The 21,816-nt window shown below is 47.4% G+C and overlaps 1 protein-coding gene across 4 annotated transcripts in view; it reads left to right on the forward strand.

Moving 5' to 3' along the window:
* Window positions 1-21,816, forward strand: part of MAPK4 (mitogen-activated protein kinase 4) — a 165,791-nt gene that overhangs the window by 102,590 nt on the left and 41,385 nt on the right. For 3 of the 4 annotated variants that reach the window (XM_043889505.1, XM_043889506.1, XM_043889507.1), the window contains one exon: window positions 1,874-3,310. In XM_043889505.1, the coding sequence (XP_043745440.1) occupies window positions 2,765-3,310 (546 nt within the window). In that variant the 5' untranslated portion in view covers window positions 1,874-2,764. The remainder of the gene's footprint in view (window positions 1-1,873; window positions 3,311-21,816) is intronic. The other variant, XM_043889508.1, reaches the window with a different exon arrangement.

Genomic DNA, 21,816 nt, shown 5'->3' on the forward strand with positions numbered 1-21,816 from the left:
ACCCAGTGGGAGCCGGAAAGGGAAGAAGCCTTCAGCGTCTCCCCTCATAAAGCAAAATATACAATTGCCTCTGTTTGCTGTGCACTTGGGAACCAGGCCAAGTGTATGGGTAGAAAGTGAAAGGAGTTCCAGTTTAGTTTCTATTCCCTGACTTGGGCAGCAGGAATTGGAGGAGGGATGGAATGGGGCCCCAGGTGGTTCTTTTGTTCCCCCGAATTAGGTGACCAAGTGGACTTCACTGCACAGGCCACAGATTGACTCAGTGGGTGGTCTCAGCACTATCTCTAACTGGCTTGGAATCTTCAAAGTGAATGGTATTTATCAATTCCTCAAGTGTTTATTGACCCTGTCTGTGCTAGAAGCACTAAGCTGGCGTTCTTTGAGCCTCAGTGCCCTTATTTGCAAAGTGGAAACTCGTACTAGAATTGCAGTCTCTCAGTGGAGATGCTGGCATTATTCATTGATGGAGAGGCTCGTCAGGATGGTTAGCAAAGCCAGCTCTGCCTATTAAAGGCCTGTAGTGCCTCCTTGTCAGAGTAGCCAAAGAAGGCAGGACCACCCTCAGTTAAGGACCACTGGACTTGTTTGCTACAGTTGCTTCCCAATCTGAAATTCTGATTATTTTGTGGCTGGGCCCAATAAAAACATATATAGTAGAATTACTGAAGGTTGATGAAACATCAGAATAGCAGGTACATCTTATTCAAGTATAAGGGAATTTTTAAGAGTAGCAGCAACAGGTAATATCTCTTGAGTAATTATTATGTTTCAGATTCTTGGCAAATTCCTTTCATTAGAAGTCTTTAGAGAGCATCTGATTGTTTACTATTTCAGATCACTTGTGTCCTCTAATTTGTCCCCTTAATTTTAGAGCATTGAGTTGACAATTGTCTTGCTTCATTTACCATTTGCAAAGTTCAGATGTGTACGTAGCCCTGTAGGGGACCCTACAGTATGAAGAGAATTAAGAAGCAGCCCTGGCTAGATTCACTCCTTTGCATAGGATACAGTATTTGTTCTCTGTGTATATGTGGACTTAACAAACTCATGAAACCTGTGACTCCCTAAGAAGCTATAATATTGCCTTTACTTCAGAGATCTAAATTGTTATTTTTGCCATTTTTTTCCTCCCCACTTAAGTCCTTTGCCTGTAATTTGAGTCAGGAACCACCAGGGGGCAATCAGAATATGATCTGATTCATTGCTTTCAAGAGCTAGGTCCCCATTATCTAAAAGAATACAGTTCATCTGCCAATCCTACTGTCATGCTAAGAAGTCTGTGTCCTGCTTTGCTGTGCAGAAAGTTCCTTTTCTAGGGTGGCAATAAAATTTCCTTATAGTTTGTATGTATGCATTCTTGTGCTATTACATGGAAAGCAAGAGATGCAAATAATTAAATCTGTGTTTAGCAAATTCTCTCAAAAGAAGGAAGAAAAGGGGTCCAAGTAGAAAAACAAATTTATTGATCCCTTATTTTCCGTCTGCAATGAGTTTCTTTTTACTGTTACCCTTCTCAGCTAGTGCTGCTGTGTGTGTTTGGAGGGCATAATGAATGATTTTTGCAAAAGTCAGAGCTGATCACTGCCACCCACAGTTTGTGCATGTTAACCTTCAGGGAGAAGGCATTTACATTAAAGGCACACTAGCTGATGATCTTATCAAATCAATCCATCTTCTCTCTCTTCCAGGGGAGAGTTGCACACAGCAGGCTGGGTGGCTTGGGCAGTGCAAAGCCTGGAATCCCCTGAGCAAGCAATGTTTCAGCTGGCTGGACAGATCAAATAACACTTGGGCTGGTTAACAAAAGGCACCCAAGTGGGAAGGTGTTGGAAGCTGAAGTGTGGAAATTTACCCAACATTGTTTCTTTGACAGGGAAGGAGACTCGGTCTGAAAGATGCTGCATTCCTGCCAGCCTCTCTGGGTCCAGCAGAACACAATCTCCTTCACGGTGATGTGGATGAGGGGGTGACAGAGGACGCTGCCCGCATCTGAAGTCTCCGGAGGGTCCAGGCCAGGCAGGTGAGACCCAGGTCTGGGACTTCAGGTGCAGCTTGGTGTAGAGCTCATGAAAGGTGCATGAATTTCTCCAGCTTTCTTCACCAACATTCAACAGACTTGTTTGGGCTTCAGAATCTGAGAGGAGCTGGTAGAAAGTAAAGCTGGCAGAGGTACAGAGAAGTCCCTACAAGCCCCTCAAATCCACTGTTGGGATCCCTTCGTACTGCTTGGGACCTGGAGGGCAGCTCCCAGGCTGCCAGAGGCTGCGACACCACTAGACTTTGGACCATCTAAAGGAAAGGAACACAGCTCAGCAACGGCTCCACATTTGAGCCAGAAGGAACCTCTTATAACAAAGGATTTAAAGGGGAGAGTTTCTGCATCTTTACTTTGTGGTCCATCATGAGAGAAAACTTTCCATTCACATAGATAATGGGACTGGGTTTTCTTTCCAAGATACTGTATTTGAAAGAATCATGAGCCATTCTAAGCTTCCAGGGAGGCTCAGGGTACATAGGAGTTGGTGGACAGCCTTCCCAGGGCAAGGCTAAGGGGACAGTCTGAGCCTCCAGCTTCTGCAGCTCAGCAGGTATGGACAGATGCCACTCTTGTCCCCAGAGAGCCAGTGACATCACCAGGAGAAAAGGCATCCTTCAGCCTTGGGACTTGACAGAATGAGGAGGGCTGGGGAAGCCAGGAGCTGGGACTTGGTCTTTCCTGACTGCCCCTCTGTCTCACGGGCAGCGCTTGACCACTGAGCCAACCATGGCTGAGAAGGGCGACTGCCTCGCCAGTGTCTATGGGTATGACCTGGGCGGGCGCTTCATTGACTTCCGGCCCCTGGGTTTCGGCGTCAACGGGCTGGTGCTGTCGGCCGTGGACAGCAGGGCCCGCCGGAAGGTGGCGGTGAAGAAGATCACCCTGAGTGATGCCCGCAGCAGGAAGCACGCGCTCCGGGAGATCAAGATTATCCAGCGCCTGGACCACGACAACATCGTGAAGGTGTACGAGGTGCTGGGGCCCCAGGGCACCGACCTGCAGGGCGAGCTGTTCAAGTTCAGCGTGGCCTACATCGTCCAGGAGTATATGGAGACCGACCTGGCGCGCCTGCTGGAGCGGGGCACGCTGACCGAGGAGCACGCCAAGCTGTTCATGTACCAGCTGCTCCGGGGGCTCAAGTACATCCACTCGGCCAACGTGCTGCACCGGGACCTGAAGCCCGCCAACATCTTCATCAGCACCGAGGACCTCGTGCTCAAGATTGGGGATTTCGGGTTGGCGAGGATCGTCGATCAGCACTACTCACACAAGGTATGTCTGGCTGGAACGGCTGAGACGGGCGCTCCACGGAATCCTCCAGAACGCTCAGTGTTCGAGAGGGTATTCCTAGCTCCAGTGGAATCAGAGGACTGGGGTCAGTATTTGGGGGGAAGCTGGAGGGTGCGAGAAAGAGGGGAGGTCCGATTCTTAGTCTTGCCTCTGCCACGTGGCCAGGACCAATGATTCATGGCTCTCCCAGAGGGGGTTGGATTAGATGATCCAGCTCTAAACTCTGTGGCTTTATAATTGTGCAGCTGGGGAGCTCCCCAGTGGTGTAGTGGTTAGGATTCCGGGTTTTTACTGCCGCGGCCTGGATTCAATCTCTGGTGGGGGATCCCGTAAGCTGTGTGGCATGGCCAAAAAAAAAATTGTGCTGCTGGTAAATTTGCCTCTAGCTCCTTTTTATCCCCGCCATCCGCCTAACCTCCTCCTCTCCATACCCTCTACTCAGGACTCCCCGGGAGGCCTCCCAGGGTTTGAGTCTTACTCTCTGGCTCATCTCGCCTCCTCCTTCCATCACAGCTGCCCTGCTCTGTGTTCCAGTTTCTCTGTGGACAGAGGCACGAATGGTGGCTCTGATAAACTCATTCTCGGCGTACACTATCCAGCGAAGGGCTCAGCTCTCCCAGGTCCCGCGATGCCCTGGGCCCGCAGTGTGATGTTGGAGCCACAGGGTCTGGTTGGTGCCGAGTCGCCACACGGTGGTCAGCTAAACGCTCCAGTGGCTGCAGAGATCAGAGCTGACCCGGCCGCACTGACACTCGTTCTCAAGGCCTCTGACGACTTCTTACCTAATCCACTGGGCCCTTCAGGAGCTAGGAGTTCTCGAAAGTTCTGTTCTCCTTACCCCAGTTCCTCTGACTTTAGGGGAGCCTCTGAGCATCTCAGCCAGGCACCCCTCAACAGAGCTGTGGGGTGGCTGTGACTTCTGGCCTCCTGCCAAAACTGGTGGATCATGAATTTTTACTTCTGGGTTGGCCAAAAAGTTCATCCCAGTTTTCCTGTAACATCGGGCAGAAACACCCGAATGAACTTTCTGGCCAACCCAAGAGAATACATGCATTCCGCAGGAAGTGGGTGCACCATTACCTGTTACCAGCCACAGGGCTGGGGCGGGCAGTGAGTGGGGAGGGTATCTCTGACCTTGAACGTGTTCCAGCTTTCTCTCTGAGGCCCCCTTCCTCTGCTCTCCCCTGCCGCCCTCTCTGCCTCCAGCCAGAAGGTCACAGACACTCAGAAAAGGTGCTGACCGGCCTGGCGCAGCTGCAGTGGGGTGGTGGGGGGGAGGGGGCTGGGGGGCAGGGCTGCCTGTCCCCCCTCCCTGGCTAGAACCTGGGCTCCAGCTCAGATTTCAGACCTCGAATCGGCCCAGCTGGCTCTCGTTGCCTGGTGCCGCCTGAACCATGAGCTTGCCCTCTGTCCCCACTACTGCAGCCAGGCCATCTGTCAAAACTGACAGCCGAGTCTGTAGGAAGGAATGTCCACGGTGGGGGGAAAAAAAAATGCCATTCCCTTCTGTCTTCCTAATCCCCTGTGCTGGTTCTCTTTTTTTTCAAAGGAGCAGTGATTCCAAACAATTGAACCGAAAGTTTTAACCCAAATCTGCCCTTATTTGGTAAAAGGACCATAGAATCCGTGACACTGTTATTTCTGGGATGCCCAAAACCACCTTCTGGATTGGAATAAACCAGGACGTTTGGAAATAATAAAAGGAGATTTTCTTCGATACAAGTGAAGTGTTATTATGGGAACGGGCGCAGAACAGCACGTGGTAAGGGCTTTCAGGAAAATGAGGGCAGGGGGTTGTCGGGGCAAACAGTGTCTGTGGCAGTGATTCCTAACGAGGTGTGAGGAGGTGATGCTGTGATGGAGGCAGAGACCTGGGCTCCCTTCTGGGGACGCTGCCTGGGACAGTCACCCCCTGGGCGCCTCCATTTCCCCATCTTTGATAAAGGTGATCGTTTGTGCCCTGCCTGCCCCCCTGGCTCGTGGTTATGAATCAAAATGGAACATAAAAGCAAAGCCCCTTAGAAAGTAGTAAGGACCTCCCCCCGCCCCGCCCTGCTCAGAGTGCTGGCTGAGTACACGGGGCCTGGGAGCTATGCTGGGAGCCAGGAGGAGACCCAGGTTCATTGACCACCAGCTGTGGCCGTGCGCCTGTCCTGCAGGGGTGGGAAGCCACCGTCTCTCTGGTCGGGACTTTCCATTTTCCTGATGCAGAGGAATTTAGATGCTCTGACTTACTCTTCTGTGGGCTCTCTTCAATAAAATTAGCTGTGGGAGGTTTAAAAAAAAAATCACTGGAGCCAGTGACAGGCCCAGTAGGTGCTTACATCAGCCCTGGGTTTGGCAGGCGTCCCCCACCCCCACCTGCCTCCTCCCTCTGCTGCTTTTAGCTTCCTCCCTACTCTTCCCCAAGTGATGACGAAAGCTTTATATTCGGTGCCTTTATCTGATTGCATTTAAATCAGTTCTCATTTAATTCTCATAATGCCATGAGGCACTTTGGGCAAATGGTCCATTTTAAGATGGAGAGAACTGGCTTTCTCAAGATTACTTGGCTGACTGCGGCAGAAGGGACACAAGAATTTGGCCTTCTAGCATCTTGAAGGATGGTCTTTCCATGCGCCATTTCCTCCATGGAGGCCGTCTGGCTCTTCCCTTCCTTTGAGTCCTCCCCCGCCTCTCCCCTGCTCCCCATAACCTGGATCTTTTAGCACCCACCATTGTCTGCTTTATGGTATTTCTGCCGGTGTCTCCTATGCTCTCTTAGGCTAAGAACTCCGTGGTTCTTGACGGCATATCATGTTCATCTCAGTTTTCTCCAGGGAATCTAATCCTGTACCTGAGACATGGCCCAGGTGATTGTGTTGACTGTCCTGAACAAATGGAAGAATTGTCATGGGCCAGCACATTGCAGATGGCAAGCTAGTTGGGCTCATTGATTCCATGTGCTTAGAAGGTTTGACTCTCAGAAAGAGACTTGGCATTCTTCCAGCCGACGGAAGTCAGAATGTGCACCTGCTCTCCCTGGTGTGTTTGGAGGACGATTGCCTTCACGTGAGCCGCTCTACACTTGACCCCTCTGAAAGCTTCAAGGATCCCACACTTGCGCATTTGGGCTGCAGCCAGTGCCTGTGTGTGGGTTACAGCCCAGGGTCAGGGACGGGCTTTGCGATCTGATGGCAGGGTTGGGGGCCGGGGGAGGAGCTGGACATGGGTGCAGCAGCTGGTGCTCATTGTCCTCATCGTAACTTTGTCCTGAGTGGACAGCAAGTCTCTTTCCCGTCCACGTCCCCCCTCGTCTAGCACAGAGCCTGGCCCAGGGTAGGTGTCCATTGTGTTTGTCTCATGGAGGAAAAGGCCTTCTCTTCTCTAATGAGTGTGTGACCGCTTTGGAGCATCAAGTTACAGTCAGCAAGCATTCTGGGCACGTGACCCCTTCCCACACCACGCCGAGGGTCTTTGATTTTGCAAGGCAGAGGGCAGCTAGAGGCCCTGGTTGACCCACACTGATGGTAGAATTTGGCAGTGGGTAGCAATGGGGTCCTCTGATGGCTCTCATCAGACACGACATGGGGGACCCCTGGTTTCTCTGTGTCATTCATCATATGACCTCAGATCCTTTACCCTTGTGTAGCTCATTCCCAGACTGAGAGATTCCATAAGGAGACCTCCCAATCATCTGGTCCATTTCTTCCATTTCACAAATGGTAATACTGAGGCCTAGGAAAGAGATCTGCTTAAGAGCACACACAGATTGGCTGAGCCAAGGGTACCATGCCCACTGTTCTTTTTCTGAGCTCCTTCCCAACTGTCTGATCTGTCAAGTGGGGCCATCATTACCCTCCTGCTTAATTCATAGGATCCTTGTTAGCATCAGTGAAAGCAGGGATGTCAAGGGCTTTCCTGATGCACGAAAGGCTAAATCACTAACACAACCACTTGCCCAGTAGATGCCATGGCAACACCAGGCAGACACCCAGATGTCAGTTTCCCCTCCACCAACATATGGACCCAAGGATCGGGGGGCGCGCATGCTGCAGTCCACAGGGTGGCAAAGAGTCAGACATGACCGAGCAACCGAACAACCTGACGTGATGGCCGAAGGGCGAGTCAGGAGGCCCCACCTCCTGAGGGCGGCTGCCCGGCCTGTGTTCTTGTCATGAACCCTTTTCTGCCCGCCTCCTCGGCAGGCCTGCTAATTAGTTCCTTGTGTGTGTGTCAAGAGGAGGCAGCTGGAAGATCAGAGCATGTTTCCCCTTGAATTTATCCTATTAGGGAGTAGATGAGCTCAAAAGAGGGGGAAAAAAAAATGTAGTTTAAGACTTCACTAAGTTCTGTGTAAATTCTGAGAAATGTCAGGAGCCCCCAGGAGAGGGTGCTGAAGGCTGAACAGCACGTTGACAGCCTGATTAGCTGTGTGAACACGTCCCTCCAGGCAGGGGCCTGTGAGAGGAAACCATCTTTTGTCCTTGCCGGGGGTTGCCAGCAGACCTGCCTTTCCTGGGAGCGGTAAGCAGAGAAACCTGCAAAGGAAAGAAAGCAAGAAAAAGAGGCCCATAGCATATGTCTTGGTGGATCATTCGAGCAAGTGTAAGTTTTCTGCCAGGCTGGCCTGCCTTTGGGTCCTGACTCCTTTCTTTTGGTTGGTGAGAAGGTTCTTAAGATGCAGAAAGTTCCACAGGATGTTATGGAAAAACCTGGGCTTTCTAGCCAACCCAGTCCTTCAGAACCCTCCGTCTTCTTACCTTATAATTTGTGATTGGAATGCTCTCACACTCTGCCTCCGTATCTCAAGAAGATTTCCTTAGAAGTCAACTAGTACCATCGTCCTCAAAGCGTGGCTCTGGACCAGCAAGCAGCATCAGCCTTACCTGGGCACTTGTTAGACATGCAGGTTCTCAGTTCCCATCTCAGACCTACTGGATCAGAAACTCAGCGTGGGGGCCCAGCAAGCTGCAGTTCAACACACCTCCAGGTGATTCTCATGAGGGTGAACTCTTAAGCATCACTGATCTGAAGATGTGGAGTAGCTTGTCTGTGAGCAAGCTACTTTTATTTTGTGAGCGTTCCTTATAGTTTTTTTTAAAAATACTTGTTTATTTGGTCACATCAGGTCTCAATTTGGGCGCGGGATCATCGTTGCTTCGTGTGAGGTCTTGTTGCACTGCACTGACTCTCTAGCTGAGCTCATGAGCTCAGTAGTTGTGATGTGAGAGCTTAGTTGCTCCGAGGCACATGCGATCTTATTTCCCTAACCAGGGATCGAACCCATGACCCCTGCATTGCAAGGTGGATTTTTAACCACCGTATCACCAAGGAAGTCTCCAGAAAGTGGACACTCCTGGTGTATCTGCTGATGCTTGCACTTGAGGTTCTCAAACTTGAGCTCAATGAAGAAGGCTAAGAACTCCTCCCAGGTAACATAGGTGTGTTTGAAGTAGGTACCTTAACCAAAAGGGGTACTTAATGGTGGTGATATCAGGCACTGTGATGGGGAATTGTGAAGAGGGTTTTAGGCAGGTTGACTTTTAAGGCTTCAGTCACATCACTTGGGAACCATCCCTTGAGCTTGGTGGAAAACTGTACAAACAGTCCATCGGGAGTGCTGGTTCTGTTTAGGTTTAACTCTTTAACGAGAGTTAGGTGATACTGGGGCTTCCCGGGCTGCTCAGTGGGAAAGAATCTGCCTGCCAAGCAGAAAGGTGAAAGTGAAAGTGAAGTCACTCAGTCATGTCCGACTCTTTGCCACCCCATGGACTGTAGCCTACCAGCCTCCTCCGTCCATGGGATTCTCCAGGCAAGAATACTGGAGTGGGTTGCCATTTCCTTCTCCAGGGGATCTTCCTGACCCAGGGATCGAACCCGGGTCTCCTGCATCACAGGCAGACGCTTTACCCTCTGAGCCACCATGGAAGCCTGCCGAGCAGGAGACATAGATTTGATCCCTGGGTCGGGAAGATCCCCTAGAGAAGGAAGTGGCATGACACTCCAGTATTCTTTCCTGGGAAATCCCATGGACAGAGGAGCCTGTCTGACTACAGTCCATAGGGTCGCAAAGAGTCGGACAGACTTGCAAAAAAACAACAAGGTGATACGAGCAATGATTTTAGAAAACATGCTTTTTATCCTGGTGTAAACTACCTCACTAGATGTTATTTAAAGACAAGACATTGCTTTCACAGTTCAGTGAGACTGTTTGATTGAGGGCTCAGCAAATTACTGCAGTTTGTTAAGACTTGTGGTTCAAGGTCCCAAAGGAGGCAAAGAGGTACATGATGGAAAATGTATCAGCCAGCTTCCGAAGGCTGTGCACAGAGCTTTGATTAGCTGTGTTTTTGCTGGTGAAATTGTGTTGATCCACCACACCTCCTCCTCCTCCGGGCCACTCTGCATGCCTTTGATGGCTTCTTGTCTGTCTAGGCCAAGATAACCCTCCTCTGCCTGCCTAGGCAGACACACAGATTCCTTTGAACCTGAACCTAGGAGAAGGAATGTCCATTTCTGTGGCTGAAATAGAGTCTTTGCTGCTGATCAAGAGAATGTCCATTTGTTGTTCTGTGTGCCTGTATTTTGCATGGCTTCCACCTTGAAGATGCAGATAAGTAGGTGCAGGAAGGGAGGAAGGGCTTGCCTGGGATCCCAGAATAGGACTGGGGTCCACAGTGCAGGCACTGGGAGGGGTCCAGCCACTCCTGAGGTCCCGGGTTTCATGAGAAAGTGGACTCGTTGAAGGACAACTTGCTTGGGGTGGTGGGGGGGGGGGCAGCTAGAAGTTCTTAAGCTGCTAAGAACATTATTCTCAACCAAGTGGAGGTGAAAAGATTTATTTAAAAGGCTATGAAATATCTCATTTTAAAAGGGAAAACTATGACCTAGAGGATTAGAACAGAGATTATTCTAGAGTCAAGTGTCTCTGAACCCTCAGACTGACCTGGAAAAGTTCATTTTGTTGGCTTTCAGAGCTTCCCTGGTTCCTACTGCACCCCTACCCCCAACAGCAGAGTCTTCATTCTGTCCCTAGGCCTCCTGGGTCCTTCTCTACCCACTGCCAGAACCCTACACCCAGGGAAGCAACCCCACTTAGCTCCAGTGGTGATATTATAAACCTTTAATAACTGGCATGACCCAGGCACCAACCAATTCCAAAGGAAGCTGGCAGAGTCCTGGAGGTGCCCTGCTTGCCAGAAGTTGATCCTTTATTGCGCGATCATAGGGATGTCTGGGAGTATCTGGGAATGAGGCCAAGGTGATGAGCGAGGGAACGGGGCTTGGAGCAGTGGCTACTTCCCAACCGGTCTGCAAGGACTTCATTGCTCTGACAGCTGGCCTGACTGTACCAGTGCATACCAGCCATCCTTTTCCGCCTTCCTCTGAATGTCAAAGTTCACTCTTCCCATACACCTGTGGGTCCGGTTCTCCACTGGGGGTGAATGGTTGATTAAATAGCGCAAAGAGATCACCACCTCCCTCCTTACTGTCAACACCAGCCTACTCACTCACCTACTCACAATTAGAGCTGCCATCTCCTATGGTGAGCTCCAAAGCTCCAGAAGAATTCAAGAAGCAGGAAGTCAGCCTTCTTGCTAGGAATGCTAGAGAGTGGCTAGTATTTTATGTAGTTCAGGCTTGCTGGGGACATATTCTTTTATCTAGAAAGTGTCTTTATTTTATTCTCATTTAAAAAGTTTATTTTCCCAGGACAGAAAGCTCTGAATCTATATTTCTCTCCTTCAGTACTTAAAAATGTCCATGCTTTATTTCCTATCTCTAACGTTTCTCAAGAGAATGTCTTCATATGGATCATTTTTACATACATACATACATCATTGTGTATGTAATGTCTTTTTCTAACTGCTTTCAAGATTCTTTTTTGATCTTTAACTTCCAGAAGCTTGATTGTGATGTGCCCAGGTATGGTTTTCTTTGTACTTATCCCATTTAGATAATTCATTGAGCTTCTCAGATATATGTATTTTCCCCCACCATATTTGGGATGTTTTCAGCAATCATTTTTTCCAGTCCCCATTTTCTCTTCTCCTTCTGGGCTCTGATTATGTGTATGTTACTCAGCTTGATATGTTGCAAAAGACTGTCTTCCAGTCTTTTTCTTTTTCAGAATGGATAATTTCTACAGTTCTGTCTTCAACTTCCTTGACCTTTCCTTCTGCCATCTTTAATTTGCTGTTAAGCTCATTGGATGAAGTTTTCATTTTGGGTACTGTACTTAACTAGAATTTCTATTTGGTTCTTTTTCATAGTTTCCACTTATATACTGAGATTTCCCCATCTTTTTACTCACTGAGATCATATTTTTCTTTACATCCTTGAACATATGAAAACTGCTTTAAAGTCTTTACTAATTTGAACATCTGGGACATCTCGGCATCTGTTTCCTATTGACTTTGTTTTCCTTGAATTTGGGTCACTCTTCCTGCTCCTCCGCATTTCTAGTAATTTTTGGTTGGTTGTGGATATTACAGTTGATACCCTGAAAGAAGCTTGAATTATATTGTCTTCCTTTAACGAGTGTTGAATTTTGCTCTGATGGGGAGTTAATTCACCCATAGTAAATTACAGGATCCTTGATCCTGTTTAAGCTTGATTTCATGCTTCAACAGGGCCGGCCTAGAGTGAACCTGACTCCAGAGCGTGATCCTTACTCCTGTGGTGTGACCTTGCGTTATCTCACTTTAACATCTGGAATGTGAATAAGGAGTTTCCCCTTCTGGCTAGATCGAAACTCCTACATGTCCAGGGTTTCTGCAACCTCTACTATCCGCGTTCTGCTGTAAGTTCCAAAGTAACTACTCTTTGCTAGATCTCACCCTGTGTATGTGCAGACCAGCCTTCAGCCAGAGGTCTGGGGGGGATCTCCCCCACCTACAAACTCCTGAGCACCTACCACATGAAGCTCCTTCCTCTCTAGTATCCTGTCCCACGGGGTCCAGTGCTTCTGCAGCTGCAGACCCCAGCCTCTAATTCCTCAACTCGGCAGACAGCCGTGCTCTGCTCCATCCCAGCTTCCTGTGCGGTGGTTGGGAAATCTACGCAGGCAGAGCGTCAGGTGAACACGAAGCTCACCTGATGTGTTTCTTTCCCTTCTCTCAAGGATCATATACAGCCTCTTCAGTCGCTCAGTCGTGTCCTGCTCTCTGCGACCCCACGGACGCAGCACGCCAGGCCTCCCTGTCCATCACTAGCTCCCGGAGTTTACTCAAACTCATGTCCATTGAGTCGGTGATGCTGTCCAACCATCTCATCCTCTGTCGTCCCCTTCTTCTCCCGCCTTCAATCTTTCCTAGCATCAGGGTCTTTTCAAATGAGTCAGCTCTTCGAATCAGGTGGCCAAAGTATTAGAGTTTGAGCTTCAGCATCAGTCCTTCCAATGAACACTCAGGACTGATGTCCTTTAGGTTGGATCTCTTTGCAGTCCAAGGGACTCTATTGAATCCCTAAGAACTGCTGTGTCTGTTTGTTTTGTTTTATACTTGATTTCAGCAGGAGGGCAAATCCAGCACTGGTTACTCCATCATGATCAGAAATGGCCAGCCCTAACACTTAATGACATAAGACTCTGTGTGGCTGAGAATCTTTTCATGCTAGCACACAAGCACCTTGGAGGAAGTGTTGATGACTTATCTCTACACCCCTGTAGCATGCTTAATGAATATTATTAAATGGAATGAAATGAGAGTCTGGGAGTAAGTGTTGAATAATGTGTTCCTCCTTCATTTATGCCTAGGAGATGTGCTGGGAAGGGAACTCCTTTCAGATAGCATCTTCCATCCCTTCAGTCTTGGTGGGAAGGATCCCAGTTGCTCCAGTACTGGCTCCAATCTCTCTACTTAGGGACTCCAAGGTTATAAATGTCTCAGGAACGTGACACACTGCCTTATTCTATAGGCAGATATTCCTGTGTTTATACTGAAGAAGGAGGATTAGAAAACTGGATCAAATCCTTTTTCATCTTCTCCTGAAATGTGATTTCTTCCTTCATCCTTTACTGCGGTAGTCTGTTGAGGAGACAGCAGTATAGAAACGGAAGACTCGAGGGGAGCATCAGATTACTATGTTTATCCTTACTTTCATGGGTAGCTTCTCAGTCGGTACCACACTTGGAGCTGGGAGAGAACAGCCTTCATCTGTAGCCTCATTTGCTGCCACCCCAGTCATCTTTTGCCGTAACATCACTGACTTCTCATCATTTTCTGGAAAATACCTGGTGATAGGTCTAGTCCCCACACTGTCCCCTCTGCTCCCACACACACCCCTACTTACCCCTGCAAACTCTACTCAAAAGCCCCACTTCTGTAAAGCTTCACCTGCTCTCCAGGGAGAGTTAATTACACCTTCCTCCGGTTGTCCTTAGCAGTTATCTCCATGCTATTGTGATTATTTATCTTATACATTTATGATGATGCCTCTACCCCAATAGATAGTAGGGCCCTTAGTAAAATAGTATGTGTCTCATTCATCATATGAAGACGCTGAGGCACAGACAGTAACTTGTGCCAGGTCCCCCAGCTAGTAAATGGCAGAGTTGGGTTTCAAAGTTTCAAAGCCTAATAAAATAACCACCTCATAGTGCCTTCAGAGGTCATGCTTTATCCACTGAGCATACTGCCTTGTTGGCTATTTAGATGACAGTGTTTCTAGAGGTCACATATTCTGACTGTCCTTTCACTGACTGACCTACTTGTCATACCCTTTCCTAAAATCTTCCAGAACAGATACCTTGTGGAGTCAGTGGGAGCGTGACATCTCTGCTCCATAAATGACTCTCCATTCACGTTGTTGGTATTTTGTTGTTGTTCAGTCACTCAGTCGTGTTCAACTCTCTGTGACCCCATGGACTGCAGCACGCCACATTTCCCTGTCCTTCACCATCTCCTGGAGTTGGCTCAAATTCATGTCCATTGAGTCAGTGATACCATCCAACCATCTCATCCTCTGTCATCCCCTTCTCCTCCCACCTTCAATCTTGCCCAGCATCAGGGTCTTTTCCCATGAGTCAGCTCTTCACATCAGGTGGCCAAAGTACTGGAGCTTCAGCATCAGTCCTTCCAATGAATATTCAGTGTTTATTTCCTTTAGCATTGACTGGTTTGATCTCCTTGCAGTCCAAGGGACTCTCAAGAGTCTTCTCCAACACCACAGTTCAAAAGCATCAATTCTTCAGTGCTCAGCCTTCTTTATGGTCCAGTTCTAACATCCGTACATGACTACTGGAAAAACCATAGCTTTGACTAGACAGACCTTTGTCGACAAAGTAATATTTCTGCTTTTTAATATGCTGTCTAGGTTGGTCATAGCTTTTCTTTCAAGGAGCAAATGTCTTTTAATTTCATGGCTGCAGTCACCATCTGCAGTGATTTTGGAGCCAAATAAATAAAGTCTGTCACTGTTTCCATTGTTTCCCCATCTATTTCCCATGAAGTGATGGGACTGGATGCCATGATCTTAGTTTTTTGAATGTTGAGCTTTAAGCCAACTTCTTCACTCTCCTCTTTCACCTTCACCAAGAGGCTCCTTAGCTCCTCTTCTGTTTCTGCCATAAGGGTGGTGTCATCTGCATATTTGAGGTTATTGAAATTTCTCCCAGCAATCTTGATTCCAGCTTGCGCTTCCTCCAGCCTGGCATTTCACATGATGTACTCTGCATATAAGCTAAATAAACAGGGTGACAATATACAGCCTTGACGTACTCCCTTCCCAGTTTTGAACCAGTCCATTGCTCCATGTCCGGTTCTAACTGTTGCTTCTTGACCTGCATACAGGTTTCTCAGGAGGCAGGTCAGGTGGCCTGGTATCCCCACCTCTTTAAGAATTGCCCACAGCTTGTTGTGATCCACACGGTTGAGGCTTTCGAGTGGTCAGTGAAGCAGAGGTAATTGCGCTGATATTTTGCGGGGCAGCCATGTCACTCTATCGGCTCATATTGAGGTTGTAGCCAGCTAACTTCTGTTAAGTTTGGTATTCCCTATTCAGGTCCACGGGCTTCCCTGGTGGCTTAGAGGGTAAAGCGTCTGCATGCAATGTGGGAAACCCGGGTTTGATCCCTGGGTCAGGAAGATCCCCTGGAGAAGGAAATGGCAACCCCCTCCAGTACTCTTGCCTGGAAAATCCCATGGATGGAGGAGCCTGGTAGGCTACAGTCCATGGGGTCGCAAAGATTCAGACACGACTGTTTGTTTGTTCATTCACATTCATATCGTTGATTTTTAGCCCAAGTACCAAACTTCACCCTTCTACCTGATAAGTCTCACCTTCTTGGCTTCTGGCAAATATTCCAGCCTGACAAGGTCTTTTGGCTCTTTGCTTTATCACATAATCTTATCCCATACAGTTTCATAATTCACAAGCCTGTTTTCTTTGACTTCACCCATATCACCAGTTTTAAAATGTGTGAAGAGATCAGGTGAAAGGCTTCGTCTCACGGCCGCCAGCTACTTCCTTCCAGGGTGACACTGTCCCTAAGTCAGAATCCTTTGGGTTTAGTTGTCCAACCAGTTGTGAATTCACATGATTTCATAGTGATCTGACCCATGTTTCTTCATCGTCCACAAAGACGTCCTAAGAGACTGAGCTAAATGCTTTACTGAGATTCAGGGACATCGTTTATAGTATCCTCTCATTCTACCTCAGTACAATTTTAAATTCATCCCAAAGTAAAAAATCCCTATTCAACCTGCATAACCAACTATGATTCCTAGATACATGGAACTCAGATCTTGGCAAATACTACCTCTTTACTTAAAGAAAACCCGAGACATGAAAATTTAAACTTAACAAATTCATGTTGGAGGGTAAGGCATGGTTAAGTACACTATGTTCATCTGTTAAATAGAAAGATATACAGCCATTTTCAATGGTGACTTTGAAGAGTTTAGAATAATGTAGAAACTGTATATGTAATAAGGATTAAGGGTTAAAAAGGAAGATACAGAATTGGATGGACGGTATGATCATAACAGTTTAAAGGAAGGAGAGAGGAGAAGAATGATATATAAAAAACAGACGAGAAGGAAAAGCTCCAAAATGCTAACGACTGGACTATACATGCTGTGTTGTTTTTTTTTTTCCAGTCATTCCAAAAGTACAGTGTAAACATGCACACTTTTAAAAATATTTATTTGTGGCTGTGCTGGGTCTTCGTTGCTCCAGTTGCAGTGAGCAGGGTGGAGAAGGAAATGGCAACCCACTCCAGTATTCTTGCCTGAAGAATCCCAGGGACAGAGGAGCCGGCGGGCTGCCATCTATGGGGTCGCAGAGAGTCGGACACAGCTGAAGTGATGACTTAGCAGCAGCAGTGAGGTGAGAGTTGCAGCATGCGGGCTTCTCACCGCAGTGGCTTCTCTCGTCGTGGAGCAGGGGGTCTAGAGTCTGCGGGCCTCCATCAGTGTGCAAGGGCTCGGCAGGGGTGGCTCCCAGGCTCTAGAGCACAGGCTTAAGGCTGTGGCGCACGAGCTTCGTTGCTCTGCAGCACGTGGGATCTTCCCGGACCAGGGGTCGAACCTGTGTCTCCTGCATTGGCAGACAGATTCTTTACCACGGAGTCACCAGGGAAGCCTGAACATGCATAATTTTGTCCCGGGGATCTCTTCAGGTAGGAAGCTGGGGAAGTTTGTTTGCTGGGTGGGAAGAGTAAGCTTGCAAGAACATGTTTATTGCAAAAGAGGTAAACTCAGATCATGTGGCCTCTAAGAGAGCAGGGTCAAGCGCCGCGGCCTCCAGCCCAGGAGGCTGAACATGCTGGCCCTCGGCTGCATTCTGCCTGGAGGTGCCCATGCTGCCGAGTGTGTGAATCTCACCTCCCCACCCAGGGTGGCAGCTGTGCCTCCCACTGCCTCTGTGGGAACACGGGACAGGCTCTCCTGGGTGTGCCATCCCCTGGGAAGCAGGACCAGGCCCCCCTCAGAGGCAGGGTGGCCAGATGCTCACTGCTGCCGTGGAACCCTGAGCAAGTTACTTCACCTTCCTCCCAAGCCTCTGACGGCTGGCTGCATCCTCTCATGATAGATTCTACTTCTCAGGGCTGTGTGAGTCGAGAAGATGATGTCTGTAATGTGTGTGTCAGCTATCTCGGAAGGACTCAGTGAACAGTGGCTCCTTTTTTTTTTTTTTTAACTATGATCATGAATCACCATTGGAGGGAATTCTGATACCTGAAATTTGACACTAATGATGCCAAAACTCAGCCTCTGTGCACCAGTGCAGAATCGATTCTCAAGAGTTTTGGGTGAAGTAGAAAAGCTTTATTGACATGGCAGGCTCACACTCTCAAATCTGTGTGTCCCAAGCTGGGGGGATTTGGTGAGGAGTTTTATAGCAGTGGTTGGGGTTGGGGGAGGTTGCTAATAAGCATCAGGGTTTGTGTGGGGTCTGGTGGCTCAGATGGTAAAGAATCCACCTGCAATGCGGGAGACCTGGGTTGGGAAGATCCCCTGCAGAAGGGAACGGCCACCCATTCCAGTCTTCTTGCCTGGAGAATTCCATGGACAGAGGAGCCTGGAAGGCTACAGTCCATGGGGTCACAAAGAGTCAGACAGGACTGAGCAATTTTCACTTTCACTGCATTTCTTTAATCTGACCTCAGGTGGTCTCCTGATAAGCGTCTCTGGTTCTTGAGGTTATCAAACTGTGACCTTCTTTCTGGAATGAAGAATGCTTCATCAAGTTAACATCTTCCATTTGTTGGAAGTTTCAGTTCTGTAGACGAGTTCAAAGATATCGTGTGTATCCTTTAAGGCAGAACCAGGCCCCTGCCCAAGCCTGCACTATTGTTTCTTCACTGCAACTCTCTTGCCTCTACATCCCATCCGATCCCTATTAGCAACTCTTTGAACCTGCCCTTTAGGACTCAAAGACCGTCATGGAGGCGGAAGCCTATTTCCTACAAATAAGAAATGGGGGACACAGAATGGCTTCCATGCCCAGGAGCCCTACAGGGTCCTGCTCAATTACACTAACAGTAAATTTTATTGAGACAGTTGACCATGTTTTATTTTCTCTTCTAAGATACAAATTGAAGGAGTGAAGAGGAAAAGTTCAGAAAGCCTTTATTTGAATGCACTTGTCAAAATAGATGGATTAGGAAGCAGTGCACTGGGGGAAGTGTATTTAACCCAAAGAGGGACCAGAATAGGGAGCTGCCTGCCTTAGTTTCAACACTTTGGCCATTTAGCCAAAGTGATTCTAGTACAGAGGTTATACACTGAGTGATATTCAAAATACTTCATTGCTCAGGTTTGGGACTGACCAATCAGCATGGACCCTGGTTGCTGTGAGCACCCAAACCCCTACCTCTGCATACCTCAGCCTACAAAGCCTGGCGAGCAGGGCCTGGCCTCCCCAGAGATGCTCATTTAGATGAGCAGCAGCTCCACATCTGGGCACGCAGAGCAGTAATCGAGAGCCAAGCCCTGGTCCCAGAGCTGCCCTGCGCTCTTATTCCTGCTTCCTGCTCTTGTCCATGACACCATGTTTGCCCTCTGCTCTCCACCACACCTCTGACAGCAGGCCTGGAGGAGCTGTTCCTTAGTCTCCCTGCTGGGCCATGCTGGCCCCTCCTGTGTCCCCAGATGACCTGGACGGCAGGTTTCCAAGATGTCAGGGCCTCTGGAGTATGGCCATGAAGATGTTCTTCTGTGTTGTACCTTCTACGCAGAACTGCCGCCACCTGCAGAAACCATGCGTTCTCCTGGAGGTGATCTCAGTTAAACAGTTGTGATCTGCAGGACTCATCTTCTTGGAGATGAATATTTCCCATTTTACATCCCTACACTGTTTATTTTGGAGTTGGAGTCACAATTCCATGTGTAAGAGAGCAAGCCCAGAGTGACCATCCCGGCCGACTACACAGGCCAGCACCCTGGAGGAAGGAGGTTGTCTGTAGATCATGTGATGAAGGCAGAGGAGTCTGAAGCCAGAAGACTAAGCTTTTAAGTCTGGTTGTCTTGGCTTTTTATGTGAGCTTTGTTCTGTGGTCACCAGCTGCCCTCAACCCTGACCCCAACCAATTTGCATATGGTGGGTGGGTCAGACGCTAATGAGAGTGTAAACAGGTGATGGCTACTATAGCTAGGGGACCAATATTGTCATTTCAAACCTGAAAATTTTACCGCAGTTCACAATAGTGCATCCTGGAAATTCTTTCCCATCCTTGGTAACTCTGGATCTTCCCACCAACCCTCTGAGGGAGGCAGGTCACATTACTTACTGTTCTCACTTGACAGCTGAGGACTAGGGAGCCCCAGGGGTTGAGCGGTTCATCTAAGACCCACTGCTAATAAGTAGCAGAGGTGGACCAGGCCTGCCTCTAGGGACCCAGAGCAGCTGATGCAACTGGGCTCAGCTTCAGAACTCGAGAACTCCCCTGCTGCCTTCCGCGATGAGGGAAGAGTCATAAAACAGGGGGCACTTGATTCTGCTTTCCCAAGAGGACACGAGACAAACAGAACAGTTCTGTGACCTTCCCCGCACCCCACGGTGAGCAGAGAGGGAACCAAGAGAGGAACTGATGGTCCCTGTGTCCTCGGCCCGCCCTCCTCTCTGCGGGTCTCTTCCCACGTCCCTCCTGCTGTCCCCCAGCACTCCCACAGGCCTCCTTCTTCCATCTCTCCCCACTGGACACTTACTGAGGCCCAGGGCCTGCTTCTTGGGAACACAGGCTCCCACCAAGGGACCAGAGCTCGCTACCCCAGCATTCAGCCAGCTGGAAAAGTGCTACCAGCTAGCATATGCCTTTTTCAGTAGAATACTGGCTTATATTTGCCTTTAGACTCTTTTAAAAACAGTTCAGCTGAAATAAACAATTCACCCATTTAAAGTGTACAATCCAATGGCTTTAGCATATTCAGAGTCATGCATGTAGTACCAGAATCAATTTTAAAACGTCCTCAAACATATTCCAAAAAGATCTCACCCACCTTAGTCACCACCCCCCAAAGTCTCCACACCTCCTCACCATCCTAGGCAAGCAAAAAATCTATTTTCTTTATAGATTTGCTTATTCTGGGCATTTCACATAAATAGAATTGTGCAATATGTGATTCTTTGTGACTGACTTCTTTTACTTAGTGTTTTCAAGGTTCATCCATGTGGTGGAAGATTTTAGTACTTCCTTTCTTTTTACTGCTAAGTAACATTCCACTGTATGTACAACATTTTGCTTATCTATTCCTTAGCTGATGGATATGTCAGCTGTTTCCACTTTGGGGTTTTTTGATTAATGCTGCTATGAACATTCATGTACAAGTTTTGAGTTTTGAATTACAGAGGTTTTCATTTCTCTTGGATTATATACATAGGAGTTGAATTATTGAGTCATATGGTACCATTGAAGGAATTACTAGGATGTTTTCCAAAATGGCAGCACTATTTTACTTTCTCACCAGCAATGTATGAGGGTTCAGTTTCTCTAAATATTCACACACACTTGAGATTTTGTTTTTATTCTAGCCATCCTAGTGGGTTGTGAAGTGGCATGTCATTGTGGTTTTGGTTTCCATTTCCCTGATGTCTAATGATGTTGAGTATCTTTTCATGTTTATCGTCCATTTGTGTATCTTCTTTGAGGGACTGTCTATTCATATCCTCTGCCCATCCATTTTAAAATTTTTATAGAATTGTACAAGTTCTTTACATATTCTAGATGCAAATCTCTTATCATATAAACAGTTTGCAAAAAAAAAAAAATTTCTTCCATTCTTTGGGTTATTCTATTTACTGTCTTGGTGTTACCCTTTGAAACCAAAAGTGTTTCTTTTGGATGATATCCAGTTGATGTACTTTTTCTTTTCTTGCTCTTGCTTTTGGTGTCAAAACTAAGAAACCATTGCCTAATCCAAGTTCATGAAGATTTAACCCATCATTGCTCAAAGTTTTATAGTTTTAATTCTTACATTTGGGTCTTTGATGCATTTTGAGTTTACTTTTATATAAGATGTGAGATTTTTGTCATAAGTTTTGAAATCAGGAGTGTGAGTTTGACAACATTGTTCTTTTTCAAGATTGTTTTGTCTATTTAGGTCATAAAAAAGGATACATTCTATAATAAGGATGAATCTTGAAACTGTTAATGCTAAGTGAAAGCAGTCAGTTACAAAAGGCCACATACTGTATGAATACATTTATATGAAATATACAAAATATAAGCAAATTCATAGAGACAAAATATATTTGTAGTGTTAGGGGCTAGAGGTTGGGAAAAAATGGAGTGTGACTTCCAATAAGAATGAAGTTTTATGTTGGGGTGACAAAAACATTCTGGAATTAGGTAGTAATGATGCTTCTATAACCTTGCCAATGTACTGAAAACCACTGGATTCTTAAATAGTGAATTTTATGGTATGTGAATTATATCTCAAAAAATTAAGAAACAGATCATTTGAATATCACTGTATCTAATTAAGATATTAAAGAAAACCCCAGGCCCAAATAGCTTCATAGGTAAATGTTACCGAGTATTTAAGGAAGTAAGTACCAATTCT

This window comes from Cervus elaphus, chromosome 27 (assembly GCF_910594005.1).
Source record: "Cervus elaphus chromosome 27, mCerEla1.1, whole genome shotgun sequence".
Taxonomy (NCBI): domain Eukaryota; kingdom Metazoa; phylum Chordata; class Mammalia; order Artiodactyla; family Cervidae; genus Cervus; species Cervus elaphus.